We start from the raw sequence: 13,529 nt of genomic DNA, 5'->3' as shown, positions 1-13,529 counted from the left end.
AGTAGTCAATCACATCTAGGTCTTAGATAATACTATCCTTAAAACTTGTGAATTCTCCACCAGTCAAGTACTTTGAGAAGTAATTCATAGATCGTGCTAAATCATAAATGTGTACTTTCCAGGTATTTAAATGTAGCACTGCCAAAAACCAATGGGCACTGTTAGGTGCATTTTGTGCACCTTTTTGCACACCTTTTAGTCCCTTTTTATGCATTTATTTAGCTTAGTTATACTTCATTCTTCTTGCATTTTATCATATTCATTTAAGTATCTAGAACAACCTTATTTGCACACTTTCATGTCTTTCTCAGGTAAACCGGAGGTTGGATTGTCATTTTGGAGGTGCCGGGAAGCATTGGTGAAGATTTCGGGTTGATCGGATGCAAAGCGGAAAAGTTGAAAAAATGAAGTTTGGAATTGGAGTCAGAGCGGTACACGGGGCGTGTTGGTTTTACATTGCAGAATGGGCACGGGTCGTGTTTGACCATAAAAGAAGAGTTTGACCTTGCTGAACACGACCCGTGTCATTTTAGCCTATTTTGACACGTGTCGTGTTGGCCCAGCTGAGGAGTTTTGAGCATCGAACTTTGGAGTTGGAATTGAGAATTGAAGACTATTTTTCACTCAACACGACCCGTGTTCATTTACTCTATTTTGACACGGGTCGTCTTCGACCCAAAAACTACCTTCTGCAGTTTTTCCTATTTTTCATATCACGAGAATTGGGTCATTTGGAGAGAGAGACAACATATCAGAGCACTATCGGTGAGGGAATTTCGAAGGTTTTTGCAAGGATTTAATCGGTTATCATTTGGAAACATTATTTCCCTTAATTTTAAGTTGTAATTGCACATCATTTCCATTTTTACAACTTGTGATTTTGTTCTAGCCATGTGTGGCTAGAACCCTAGTTTCTCCAACTTCATGTTTTGACTTCTTGGTTGTGATTTCAATCATATGACTTGATGTTTGCTTTTAATTTCTATCTAGTGAAATTGATTTTGCTTCAATTGAATGTTTGATTCTAATTGTGATTCTTATTGGCCATTTGAATTAGGGTTAGGTCATTCAAGTTATTCATTTTGCAAAATCCGTAATTGTTTTGTGAATTGGACTAAGTAACAAGAATTAAATTGATTTCCATTGAATGAATTTAGTGTAAATCATTTCACACACTTTTACACTCCCGAGCTTGTGAGGAGTATTGGGTGTTGTTGGGAACATTCATATAAAACTTAATGCAATCTTTTAATCTAATTCTAAGAGCTTTTTTAGTTTAGGTTAGTAAGGTTAGGGTTAATCAAAGAACTTGTTTTGGTTAATTAATGTGGTGAATGAGAAGTGTTAGAGCTTGTTAACACTTCCAAGTACCAACTTAGATAGAATTGAGCAAATATCATGTTATCTTGGAATCGCATTGGCTAAGTTGTCATACATAGAGTTGGAGTCCTTATAAATTCTGAATTTAATTCACTCATTTAGCTGATTACTTGTGTTTTTAATTGTTTGTTTTAATCATTGTATTCTAAACCCCCCATTTTTACTGTTGGTGACCATAGTACCTTGTGTAAAGAGGTATAGACTGGTTATCCCGTGTCTCTGTGGATCAACCTTACTTGCCTTGTACTACCTTTTAGTGCAATATAGTGAGATTCTTTTAGAGTATATCGTACCCCTTTATTTGTTGGGTTTGACACCCCTAACAAATTGGCGCCGTTGTCGGGGACACGGTGTTACTAATTGTTTTATGCCAAGATATTTTCGTACAGGTACGCCATTGCCAATTGACTCGGAGATAGAGAAGACTGCAAAGAGGTTACGGAAGCAAGCCAAGCTTCGTAAGAGGCAACCGGGTTCCGGGACTTCTTCATCTTCTATCCCTCCGGTCATTAACATTTGGGAGGATATACCCCTCTCAAGTGTGTGCATCCGAAACAGAAAGCCTCTCACTCTCACCACAACCATCCTCACCCATAAATACCAATCCACCTACTCATAACATCCCAGACTCTACACCCACAGAAACTTCAACCACTACTTATACCATGGGAGATAACCATGGAGGGAATCCACCTCCAAACCCACCACCCGAGCAAACTCTTCGCCAATGGGCGAGGAAAGAGGTTACTCAACAACCTCTTTGCATCACATATCCGACAACCACCAACTTAGAACTAAAATTCGGGCTCATCCACTTACTCCCAACCTTTAGAGGCCTGGAAAATGAAGATCCTCACAAGTTCCTCACTGATTTCCATGTTGTGCGTGTGGGCATGAAACCACATAATGTCACGGAGGATCAAATCAAGCTTAGGGCATTCCCCTTCGCGGTGCAAGATGTAGCAAAAGACCAGCTCTATGACCTCCCACCGGGGACGGTTACTACTTGGGTAGATATTGCACGCCTCTTTTTGGACAAATACTTCCCAGAGATGAAATCTCAGCCCTACATAGGGAAATCATTGGAATCAAACAGCATAAAAGAGAAGCCTTTCACCCATATTGGGAGAGATTCAAGAAACTTTGTGCCCGATGTCCAAAGCATGGAATCACCGAATACCAGCTCCTCCAATACTTCATTGAAGGCATGACTCCAATGGAAATAAGGCTTCTTAATGCCTCCAGTGGCGAATCTTTACCCGACAAGACTCCAACCGAAATCCACAATCTAATCAAAAACATGGCTGAAGAGTCTAAGCATTCAAGTCATGATGAAGAATGGTACACGGATGCACCCCGAGGTGTAAAGGAAGTCCAAACTCCTCAAATTGAAGCTCAATTGTCTGGGCTTACAAAAGTGGTTATGATGCTAGCTAAAGACAAGGGTGTGCAGCCCACACCCCGCCCTTGTGGTATTTGCATTCAAGTGGGGCACACAACCGACATGTGCCCTCAACTTCAAGATGAGGATTATGAAGAAGCAAAAGCTATGGGAGGCTTTCCTGGGTCAAATCAAATGGGATATGAGCAGCCACGGGGTGATCAGAGATGGAACAGTAATCAAGGTTGGGGAGGAAATCAACATGGAGGTTATCAACAAAGACCACCATTTCCTCAACATCAACAAAGACCACCCTTTCAACCTTAAAACTTCCAGCCTAGGCCGCCACCACAACAACCTCCACAAGCGAGTTCATCAAGTATGTCATTGGAAGATATTGTAAAAAGCCTTGCCACTAGCACTCAAAGTTTCCAACAAGAAACCAAGGATAGCATAAAAAGCATAGAGCAACAAGTGTCACAACTTGTTCAATCCGTGAGTAGGATGGAATCACAAGGAAAACTACCTTCCCAAACCGAGAAGAACCCGAAACATAATGCATGTGCCATTACCTTGAGAGGAGGAAAGAGCTATGAAGGCCCAAAGATTTCGAATGAAGAAGAGGAAGAAAAGGAGATTGAGGTGGAAGAAGCTGTCAAAGAAGAGGAAAGGAAAAATACTTCAAGGTCAAAGAAGCCAATAGATACCGAAGTGAAAGTAACTCCAGCACCGTTTCCTTCAAGATTAACAAGCACAAAGAGAGAGCGCGAAGATGATGAGATCATGGCCATGTTCCGGAAGGTTAAAATCAACATTCCCCTTTTAAATGCTATTACACAGATTCCTAGATATGCTAAGTTCCTTAAGGAACTTTGCACATCTAAGAAAAAGCTTAAAGGAAATCAAACTGTGAAAGTTGGGGAAAACGTTTCAGCCGTGTTACAAAAACGGCTACCGAATAAATGCAAGGATCCGGGTGTATTCACGGTTCCTGGTAAAATGGGTAACCTTTTTGTGCCACGTGCGATGCTTGATCTTGGAGCATCAATTAATGTTTTACCCTACTCAAGCTATAAAACAGAGGGAATTGGACCTCTAGCCGAAACCGGAGTCATAATTCAACTTGCCGGTCGATCTTTGGTACACCCAAAAGGTGTATTAGAGGACGTATTAGTGCAAGTCAATGAACTTGTGTTTCCCGCTGATTTTTATATGCTTGATATGGGAGATGATGACCAAACCTTAAGTTCCATACTTTTAGGTAGACCATTTTTAAAAACAGCAAGAACAAAAATTGATGTCTACAATGGTACATTGTCTATGGAATTTGATGGGGAAGTCATTAACTTCAAGATCTATGAAGCAATGAGGTATCCAAGTGATGTTCATTGTATAAATTTTATTGATGTGATCCAACCTTTGACCGAAAAGTGTTTTGAGTTGACTAACCATGACTCTTTGGAGTTAGTTTTGAGCAGGAATTTTAATAACAATTTGGTCAAAGAAATTGCAGCAAATTTCAAGCTTGATGAGGAATTACTAGAAATCGTGGAGTTCATGGAAGAGAGGAAGAAAATGAGGTATGATAATACCAAGTTTAAACTGCCCATTTCTAACACAAAACTTCTTCTTTCTGTTGTGCAGGCACCAAAGCTAGAATTGAAGACCCTTCCTGGGCATTTGAAGTATGCATACCTTAGAGAAGAGAAGACTTTGCCTGTCATTATCTCCAACAAGTTGTCCATTGCAGAAGAAGATGAGTTGGTGACTTTGCTGAAAAAGTATAAGAAAGCTATTGGGTGGACAATTGCCGACATAAAAGGGTTGAGTCCTTCCTTGTGCATGCATAAGATTCTAATGGAGGAAGACTTCAAACCAACCCGAGAGGCACAAAGAAAATTAAATCCACCCATGATGGAGGTGGTCAAGAAAGAAATCATGAAGCTTTTTGATGCAGGTATGATTTACCCTATCTCAGATATTAAATTGGTGAGCCCCGTTCAGGTAGTCCCGAAAAAAGCTGGGGTCACATATGTCAAGAATTCTGAGGGAGATTTGGTGCCAACCTGTGTGCAAAACGGGTGGAGGGTTTGTATTGACTATAGAAAGTTGAATGCCTCAACGAGAAAAGACCATTTCCCCTTGCCATTTATTGACCAAATGTTAGAGAGATTAGCGGGTAAATCTCATTACTGTTGCTTGGATGGTTTCTCGGGTTTTCATCAAATTCCAGTAGCCCCGGAAGACCAAAAGAAAACCACCTTCACTTGTCCCTTTGGCACATTTGCTTATAGGCGTATGCCTTTTGGTCTATTGAATGCACCTGCAACATTTCAGAGATGCATGGGGAGCATTTTTTATGAATATGTTGAAAACATCATTGAAGTCTTCATGGATGATTTCACAGTCTATGGGAACTCATTTGATGAATGTTTAAGCAATCTAACAAAAATTCTGCAAAGGTGCATTGACACAGATCTTGTGCTTAACTATGAAAAATGTCATTTCATGGTGGACAAAGGATTGATCCTAGGTCATATTGTGTCCCAAAAAGGCTTGGAAGTTGACAAAGCCAAGATAGATGTTATCAAGAGTCTTCCTTACCCGACAAATGTTTGGTAAGTTCGTTCGTTTCTTGGCCATGCAGGTTTCTATCGGCAATTCATTAAAGATTTTTCAAAGATTACGGTGCCGATGTGTCAACTACTCCAAAAAGATGATGACTTTGAGTTTACTCAGCCATGCAAAGATGCTTTTGATTGTTTGAAGGATTTACTCACCTCTGCTTCAATCATCCAATCACCTAATTGGGATCTCCCGTTTGAGATCATGTGTGATACGAGCAACACGGCTGTAGGGGCGGTATTGGGTCAAAAGGTGGATCGAGCACATCATGTCATCTACTATGCATCAAAGACTCTTGATAGTGCACAGAGCAACTATACCACAACAGAGAATGAGTTGTTAGCTATTGTCTTTGCATTGGAGAAATTCCGACAGTACCTCCTCGGAACCAAAGTGATTACCTATTCGGACCATGCAGCTATAAAGCATTTACTACTCAAGAAAGATTCGAAACCGAGGTTAATACGGTGGATGTTTCTTTTGCAAGAGTTCGATATAGAAATCAAAGATAAAAGTGGGAAAGAGAATTTGGTTGCGGATCATCTTAGTCGTATTGTGCCACCCGCAGACACCACACCAATCCGTGACACATTCCCAGATGAGCACTTGCTCGTTATCAAGGAAGCCCCATGGTATGCGGATATTGTCAACTATTTGGTCACAAATCAGTTTCCCTCGGAGTCCACATGTTAGCAAAAGGACAAAATCAAGAAGGAGGCCAAGCGGTATGTATGGGATGAGCCTTACCTTTGGAAGTATTGTGCAGACCAAATGATCTGAAGGTGTGTTGAGCAAAAAGAGGTACAATCTATCCTTAACTTTTGTCATTCCTATGCTTGTGGAGGTCATTTTGGACCCCAAAGGACAGCTAGAAAAGTCTTAGATAGCATATTCTATTGGCCTACCATTTTTCACGATTCTTATGTGTTATATGCACATTGTGATAAGTGCCAAAGATCCGGGTCCTTAAGTTCTAGGAATCAAATGCCCCTTACTCCCATTTTAGTATGTGAGATCTTTGATGTATGGGGTATTGACTTTATGGGACCATTTCCGCCCTCTTTTGGTTGTTCATATATCTTGTTGGCGGTAGACTATGTGTCTAAATGGGTGAAGGCCATAGCCACCCGTACTAATGATTCCAAAGTTGTGGTGGATTTCTTAAGGCATAGATTTTCTCCCGGTTTGCTTCTCCAAAGGCTCTCATAAGTGATTGTGGGACTCATTTTTGCAACCGGATGCTTGAAGCCATTCTGAAGAAGTATGGGGTGACTCATAAAGTCTCAACAGCCTATCACCCCCAAACCAATGGGCAAGCAGAGGCTTCAAATAGGCAAATCAAAAGCATTTTGAAGAAAACAGTCAATCCAAACCACAAGGACTGGAGTATAAGGTTGGATGATGCCTGATGGGCATACCACACTGCTTTCAAAACCCCCATTGGTATGTCCCCATACCGGCTTGTGTTTGGAAAACCGTGTCGCCTTCCGGTTGAGATCGAGCACAAAGCTTTTTGGGCTGTAAAGAAATTCAACTTGAATGAAGATGAGGCGGGAAACAAAAGGAAACTAGACATTCAAGAGTTAGAGGAGATCAGAAATGATGCATACGAAAGTGACAAGATTTATAAAGAGATGACAAAGGCGTATCATGACAAAATGATCTCTCAGAAGACTTTTGAACAAGGATAAAAAGTGCTTCTTTACCACTCGAGGTTTAAGTTGATTTCAGGGAAGTTAAGATCAAGATGGGTTGGTCCTTTCATGGTCACAAAGGTATTCGACCATGGTGCGGTGAAAATCACAAGCCAACAAACCGGAAAAACATTAAAATTCAATGGACATAGATTGAAGCCATTTTACGAAGGATTCGAGGTGAAGGATGAAGAGATAGAAGTGGTTGAGAACCCCAAGAACCAAGACTGAAGCATATTCGGGGGCCATGTCGAGCCAACGACTTAAAACAAGGGCGGCTAACCGGGAGGCAACTCGGGGGTATTTTTGTCTTTTACTTTAAAAACATTTCCATTTCTTTGAATTTTTTTCTTTTTATGTCCCAAATGCATTTAAACATGTTTTTAAATCACCAAACGGACCTCGAGATGTAAAACCATTTCGTTTGAATGAGAGGGGATTTTTGGGTTCAAAAAGTGGGGAGTGGCAAACAGAGTCGTACACGGCCCGTCTCCAATTTGCCTTATAATGAACACGGGTCGTGTTCATGAGAAGTTAATTTTTTTGGAGTCAGAGACGTACACAGCCCGTGTCCAATTTGCCTTGAACTGAACACGGGTCGTGTTCAACCATTCTCAACAATTATTTCACCCAACATGACCCGTGTGAATTCACACTAAAAGAACACGGGCCGTGTTCGCGCAGCAGAACATGTGGGTTTTAAGTTTTAAAATCGGGGTTTTCACTTCATTTACCCACAAACACTTCCCATAACAGCCCTTTCTCCGAAGAAAACCCCAAGGTCCGATTTTTACATGCATCCCTTGATTTTTTCATGATTTTGGCTTGAATCTTCAAAAAGGTTTGATTTTCATCTTCTCCACTTCATCTCCTACATCTCACACACCATTTTCTTACACTTTCATGGTGTATTTGGGGGTTTTGACAAACCCTAGGTCCGAATTTTTTTAAAGATTTTGGTGTTTTTGTGCTTAAATCTTCATGTAGGCAAGCTTGGGGAGGTTGAAGAAGAACTTTCTCACCAACAACAACGCATTTCCACCAACGATTCGGTATAATCTTTCAAATTCTTCACTTGTGGATTTTGTGTTTTTAAGGTCAAATTGCATGCATTTGTGGTCATATTGGACTTGACAATCACTTGGAAATCACTCAAAAACTGAGTTTCCCGTGAAAATTTGGTGGTCAAATTTGTGTTGACTGGACCCGTCAACAGTTGACTTTTTGACCTGTTGACTTTTTGTCTTTACCCCAAATTTTGCATATGGAAGGCGAGCATTCTAAACGAACTAGACACACTAAATCGTCGGCTCGTCGTCATAGGTCCCCATCGCCTCCGCCTAGGTCCCCATCACCTCCACCTAATCCTACACATGGTGGCGTGGTTTGTTCCGGTCCAATTCAAGTTGCCCAACTTGAGGCCTTTCTCCAGCACACTCATAGGGGTTCAGAAATTTGTGCATGTGCCATCTCTGCGTGAGTTGCACATCTATAATCAAGTCCACACCTTGTTCCGGAACATTGGATGACAAAGGTTGTTGCAGGTCCACGAGCTCAGTTACAAAGTCCCGACAGACGAGTTCTTATCTTCACTCTATTTGGACCACGGTGTCCTACATTTCCGGCTTATGAACCAAGATCATGCCTTGTCCCTAGACCAAATCAATGCCATAGTTGGGGCCCCCATAGAAAACACCTTTGGCCCCAATGACCCAATCCCAGGATACAGTGATCTTACGTGGTGGACTGACCTTACGCATCAACATCCCTATGTCTCAAGTTCTGTTAAGGCCTCATCTCTCATCCACCCTGTGATGAAAGTGGCCCACATGATTATTGTTTCACTTGTTGTCCCTAGAGAAGAAAGAAGCACCATTAGCGCTCTTGAGCTCAAAATGCTCTATGTGATGACCCACCCGGACGATAACCTCATTCCTCACTATGGCTCATTCCTTTGCAACAAGCTCACCCGCCTCAACACATCACGGTCCGAAAAAATCTATTGTGGTGGTATTGTCAGTTTGTTTGCTAAAAGTGCTCCAGACCGGGCCCCATTTCCCGGAACTCACCAACCCTTGCCCGGTGACCCCTACCTTACAACAGCAGTACTCGAGAGAATGAGGATGTTTCGGACGGAGGACGGGAACCACAATTAGACCGTGGGCCAAAACCACGACCCACGGCTCCTCATCACTCCCGAAAACCAGAACATCCTTGACCTCAGGCGGCCTACTAACTTCACCGACTGGAAAATCACGCCTTATCTTTTCCCCTTCTTCTTCTCCGAGGAGGAAGATGAGGAAGGTGGAGAAAGTGACGAGGCTGATGAGAGTGGCGGGGCGGCACCACAAAATTCTCCCATGGGCGGAGCCAGCTCATCTCATCATTCTGGGCACCCATCATATCACCAGCAATATATGGATCAATTCCAATCGATCTATACCCGCCTCGACACTTACCATCAAGATCTCACGAACCTAACCCAACGTTTTTCCTCCTTCACCACTCAATACGCTCGAGTCAAGAGCGTCGGCGCAAGCATGAGGAGGAATTTTGGGCATGGACCCGAAATCCCAGCTACTATCCTCCTCCTCCTCCTCCGCAATAGGTTGTTCCGCCCTCTCCGAGCATCGGGGACGATGCTATATCTTAAGCTTGGGGAGGGGTAGAGTTGCACACTAGGTTCATTCATGCATTTCATTCATATTCATGCATTTAAATATATATATATATATATATATATATATATATATATATATATATATATATATTATACGAGATGATGACACTCTTTACATACAATAGCTCCATGAAGTGGGAAAACGAGAAATCAAATGAAAAAGAAAATACCCAATGCGACCGGATAGTTACCGGAAGTGTAGAATCAACTGTTATAACTAGGGGACCCAAACACCATAATTTAAGACCCCATCCTTAGATAATAAAAAAATGGCATACCGAAACGTTTTTGTGGGTGGTAATAACAGCTTTAGGATGATTTGCTTCTGAATGTTTAAAAAGAATCTTTATCGGCAACTATGGACCCATAGAACATGGACCTATTTGTTGACACGCATTACCCTCGCGGTAACAGAGAGCTTAAGTATCAGATCCACACAGTCAAGAAAGAAGAATGGGTACAACTGTCATATCAAGTACCTTAAAAAAATTCAAAAGTTGATTGAGTAATTCAAAGCTCTAAACGAAGATACAATTTCAAGTTCAATAAAAATCAAAATCCACCTCGAAGTCAAACCTGGCGAATGAAGAACTGTGTGATATGATACTTGTGGCTCTCGAAAAAGTGAAAGCATAGGAGCTGGCCCCCTTCGGGTGGGCTCACTGTTTCAGCGAAAGCTGATTCGCCGTGACGGGTTCTTATGGATCGTCGATTTTGATTATTGACCATCTAGTCTTAAGGACATGAGATCCTAAACTGTGTTATTTTCGCTCGCAAAAGCTAATTAAGGTATAAAGTTTAAATAAAACTATGATTGGATTATTGGATTACACTGTTTAGTGGTCTTCCTTACTTTGGGAGTCTGTGATATGTGGAAGGTAGCAGGATGGTTGCCTAGGTATTAATGATTGGAGCCCCATTGATGTAAAGTCTAATCATATTTATATTTATTTATAAAAGTAAATAAATTGCTTTTGTTCTAAAAATTTTCATTGGTTCATTTTGTTTCTCAAGTGTTTTTGTACATTTTTTTCTTTTTCATGATTTTCATTGCATGCATTCATTCCTAGCCTTTAGGATCTTTCCATCCCCTTCTGCTCTATGTTTCTTTTTGCCATCTAGAAATCGTCCTGTTTCGTCTGATTCTTGTGCTTTCTTGGGGACAAGAAAGGTCCAAGCTTGGGGAGATTTGTTAGGTGCATTTTGTGCACCTTTTTGCACACCTTTTAGTCTCTTTTATGCATTTATTTAGCTTAGTTATACTTCATTCTTCTTGCATTTTATCATATTCATTTTAGTATCTAGAACAACCTTATTTTCACACTTTCATGTCCTTTTCAGGTAAACCGGAGGTTGGATTGTGATTTTGGAGGTGTCGGGAAGCATTGGTGAAGATTTCGGGTTGATCGGACGCAAAGCGGAAAAGTTGAAAAAATGAAGTTTGGAATTGGAGTCAGAGGGGTACACGGGGCGTGTTGGTTTTACACTGCAGAATGGGCACGGGTCGTGTTTGACCATAAAAGAAGAGTTTGACCTTGCTGAACACGACCCGTGTCATTTTAGCCTATTTTAACACGGGTCGTGTTGGCCCAGCTGAGCAGTTTTGAGCATCGAAGTTTGGAGTTGGAATTGAGGATTGAAGACCATTTTTCACTCAACACGACCCGTGTTGATTTACTCTATTTTGACACGGGCCGTGTTCGACCCAAAAACTGTCTTTTGGCAGTTTTTCCTATTTTTCATATCATGGGAATTGGGTCATTTGGAGAGAGAGAGAGAGACAACATATCAGAGCACTATTGGTGTGGGAATTTTGAAGGTTTTTGTAAGGATTTAATCGGTTATCATTTGGAAACATTATTTCCTTTAATTGTAAGTTGTAATTGCACATCATTTCCATCTTTACAACTTGTGATTTTGTTTTAGCCATGTGTGGCTAGAACCCTAGTTTCTCCAACTTCATGTTTTGACTTTTTGGTTGTGATTTCAATCATATGACTTCGTTTAGTGTTGAGGTTGGAAGATATCATATTCCACCAAGAGTCAGTAACTGCAAGTAACCTCGACCAAAACTCCACATCCAGTGGGAGTATATGTAGCCTGTGTTTAGTGTTGAGGTTGGAAGATATCATATTCCATTCTTTCCAAAAACTCAACGTACTAGCAGCATGAACACTTTCCAACAGGCGATGATTTGAAACATCATTACTCTCTTCATTCACAATGTCTTTGTTTGCTTTTTCAGGACTCTCCACTGCTTTTTTTCCTTGTTTTGGTGATTTTCTTCAATTTTGGTGTGGATTGCATCTAAAAAATTAACATGTTAAATAACTATCAATAACATAATATTTTATAAATACACCAAATTTAAAATATGTGTTTTGTACCACTGTGAACGACATCCGCTGATACCATGCAACACCCCTCTTTCGTTGTGGCCTAACAATAGGAGTCACTATTTTTTTGTGATGTTCACCCACATCAGGTGACGGCTCAACATGCGTAGGTGTACGCCCAACTCCCCCCCTCCAAACCATGAGTACATATATCATCATAGTCCAAATGTGTACCATGGTAAAATGGTTCTTCCTCCCCTTCATTTACCATCTCCTCATCTTCTCCAAACCATGTATCTGGTTCATCTTGTTTCTGTAATATACGGTCTACTTTAGAAGTTAAGTCAACCACAATGCCTAGTAAACGCTTCACTAATTCCTTTATGCTCGTCTTCTTCTTCTTCTTCTTCTTCTTTACCGACCTTGTTGATGTGTCGCTTGACATATAAGTTCTTTCTACTACAGGCTGTTGCGAGGAAAAAGCATTTGTGGCAGATTCAGTCGAAGATGTTTCCGACTTGTACTTCTTTCTTCGAGGAGGCGAGACAACAACAGGTGGACTATCTGGGACCAGACTTTGTTGCCGCGGGGGGAGCCTCTTCCTGGTTAAGAGTCCAATTGACGTAGCGAATATAAAACGGCAACATCAGCTCCGTCGGGTTTGCCACGACAGAAATAGGTTGGTTGTTAGGTTGCAAAAATCAGATTGTTGGTTTAACATGAAAAAACATTGGAATTTGTAATTATATATAATCCTTAATATAAAAGGCATACCACAGACACGTTGATTATTCGACGACAATGAAGCCAAGATAACCGTGTTTTACTCTCCACGACCTCATCCGTGGCAATTCTGTCGGTATGCGTATATAAAACTGGGTGGCCTCTGGGAATGTCTCCAAAATCCATATCTATGAAAAAAAGGTAAATAGCATGTTATCTTGTGTACTTTCTTGGATTCGGGATTGGCCTGCTTGAATAGTCTAAATTTTTCTATTTTCTCAAACATTCCACGCATCAAGCCCGAAGTATAGGTCCAGAAATACGTACCCCATGCAAACCTGTAATTTTCAATTTATTTATTATAATTATTATTGCTGTATTTGTACACAATCTTGAAATGTAATACCTGTTCCAATCATCTATATTATCAGCAAGCTTGTATACTGCCGTGGGAATTGCCCGTTTTAATGCCCCGTCTGTGGAGACATTTCAACATAAAAACAAGTTGGATAAGCATTACAGCATCTTCATCCTGAAGTAACAAATAATTTTGAGACATAATGTAGTCTTCTAATTCTTTCAGCCGCAAACGTGCATCAGAAATGTCTGGAAACAACTGAGCACAAATATTTGAATTTGACCGACCTTTTTCGTCATGGAGTAAATCCACATAAGGACCAACTTTTAAACCACAAATCAGAATATATTCA

The 13,529-nt window shown here is 40.9% G+C and overlaps 1 protein-coding gene across 1 annotated transcript; it reads left to right on the top strand.

Moving 5' to 3' along the window:
* Nucleotides 1-6,831: 6,831 nt before the first annotated feature.
* On the top strand, nucleotides 6,832-7,311 carry LOC145113910 (uncharacterized). The gene is made up of 2 exons (XM_079049951.1): nucleotides 6,832-7,000; nucleotides 7,118-7,311. The coding sequence occupies exons 1-2, from the start codon at nucleotides 6,832-6,834 to the stop codon at nucleotides 7,309-7,311; spliced, it is 363 nt and encodes a 120-aa protein (XP_078906077.1).
* Nucleotides 7,312-13,529: the final 6,218 nt, after the last annotated feature.

This window comes from Lactuca virosa, chromosome 5 (genome assembly GCF_052849685.1).
Source record: "Lactuca virosa cultivar CGN04683 chromosome 5, Lactuca_virosa_CGN04683_v6, whole genome shotgun sequence".
In the NCBI taxonomy this organism is placed as follows: domain Eukaryota; kingdom Viridiplantae; phylum Streptophyta; class Magnoliopsida; order Asterales; family Asteraceae; genus Lactuca; species Lactuca virosa.
This window is presented reverse-complemented; position numbering and strand designations above follow the sequence as displayed.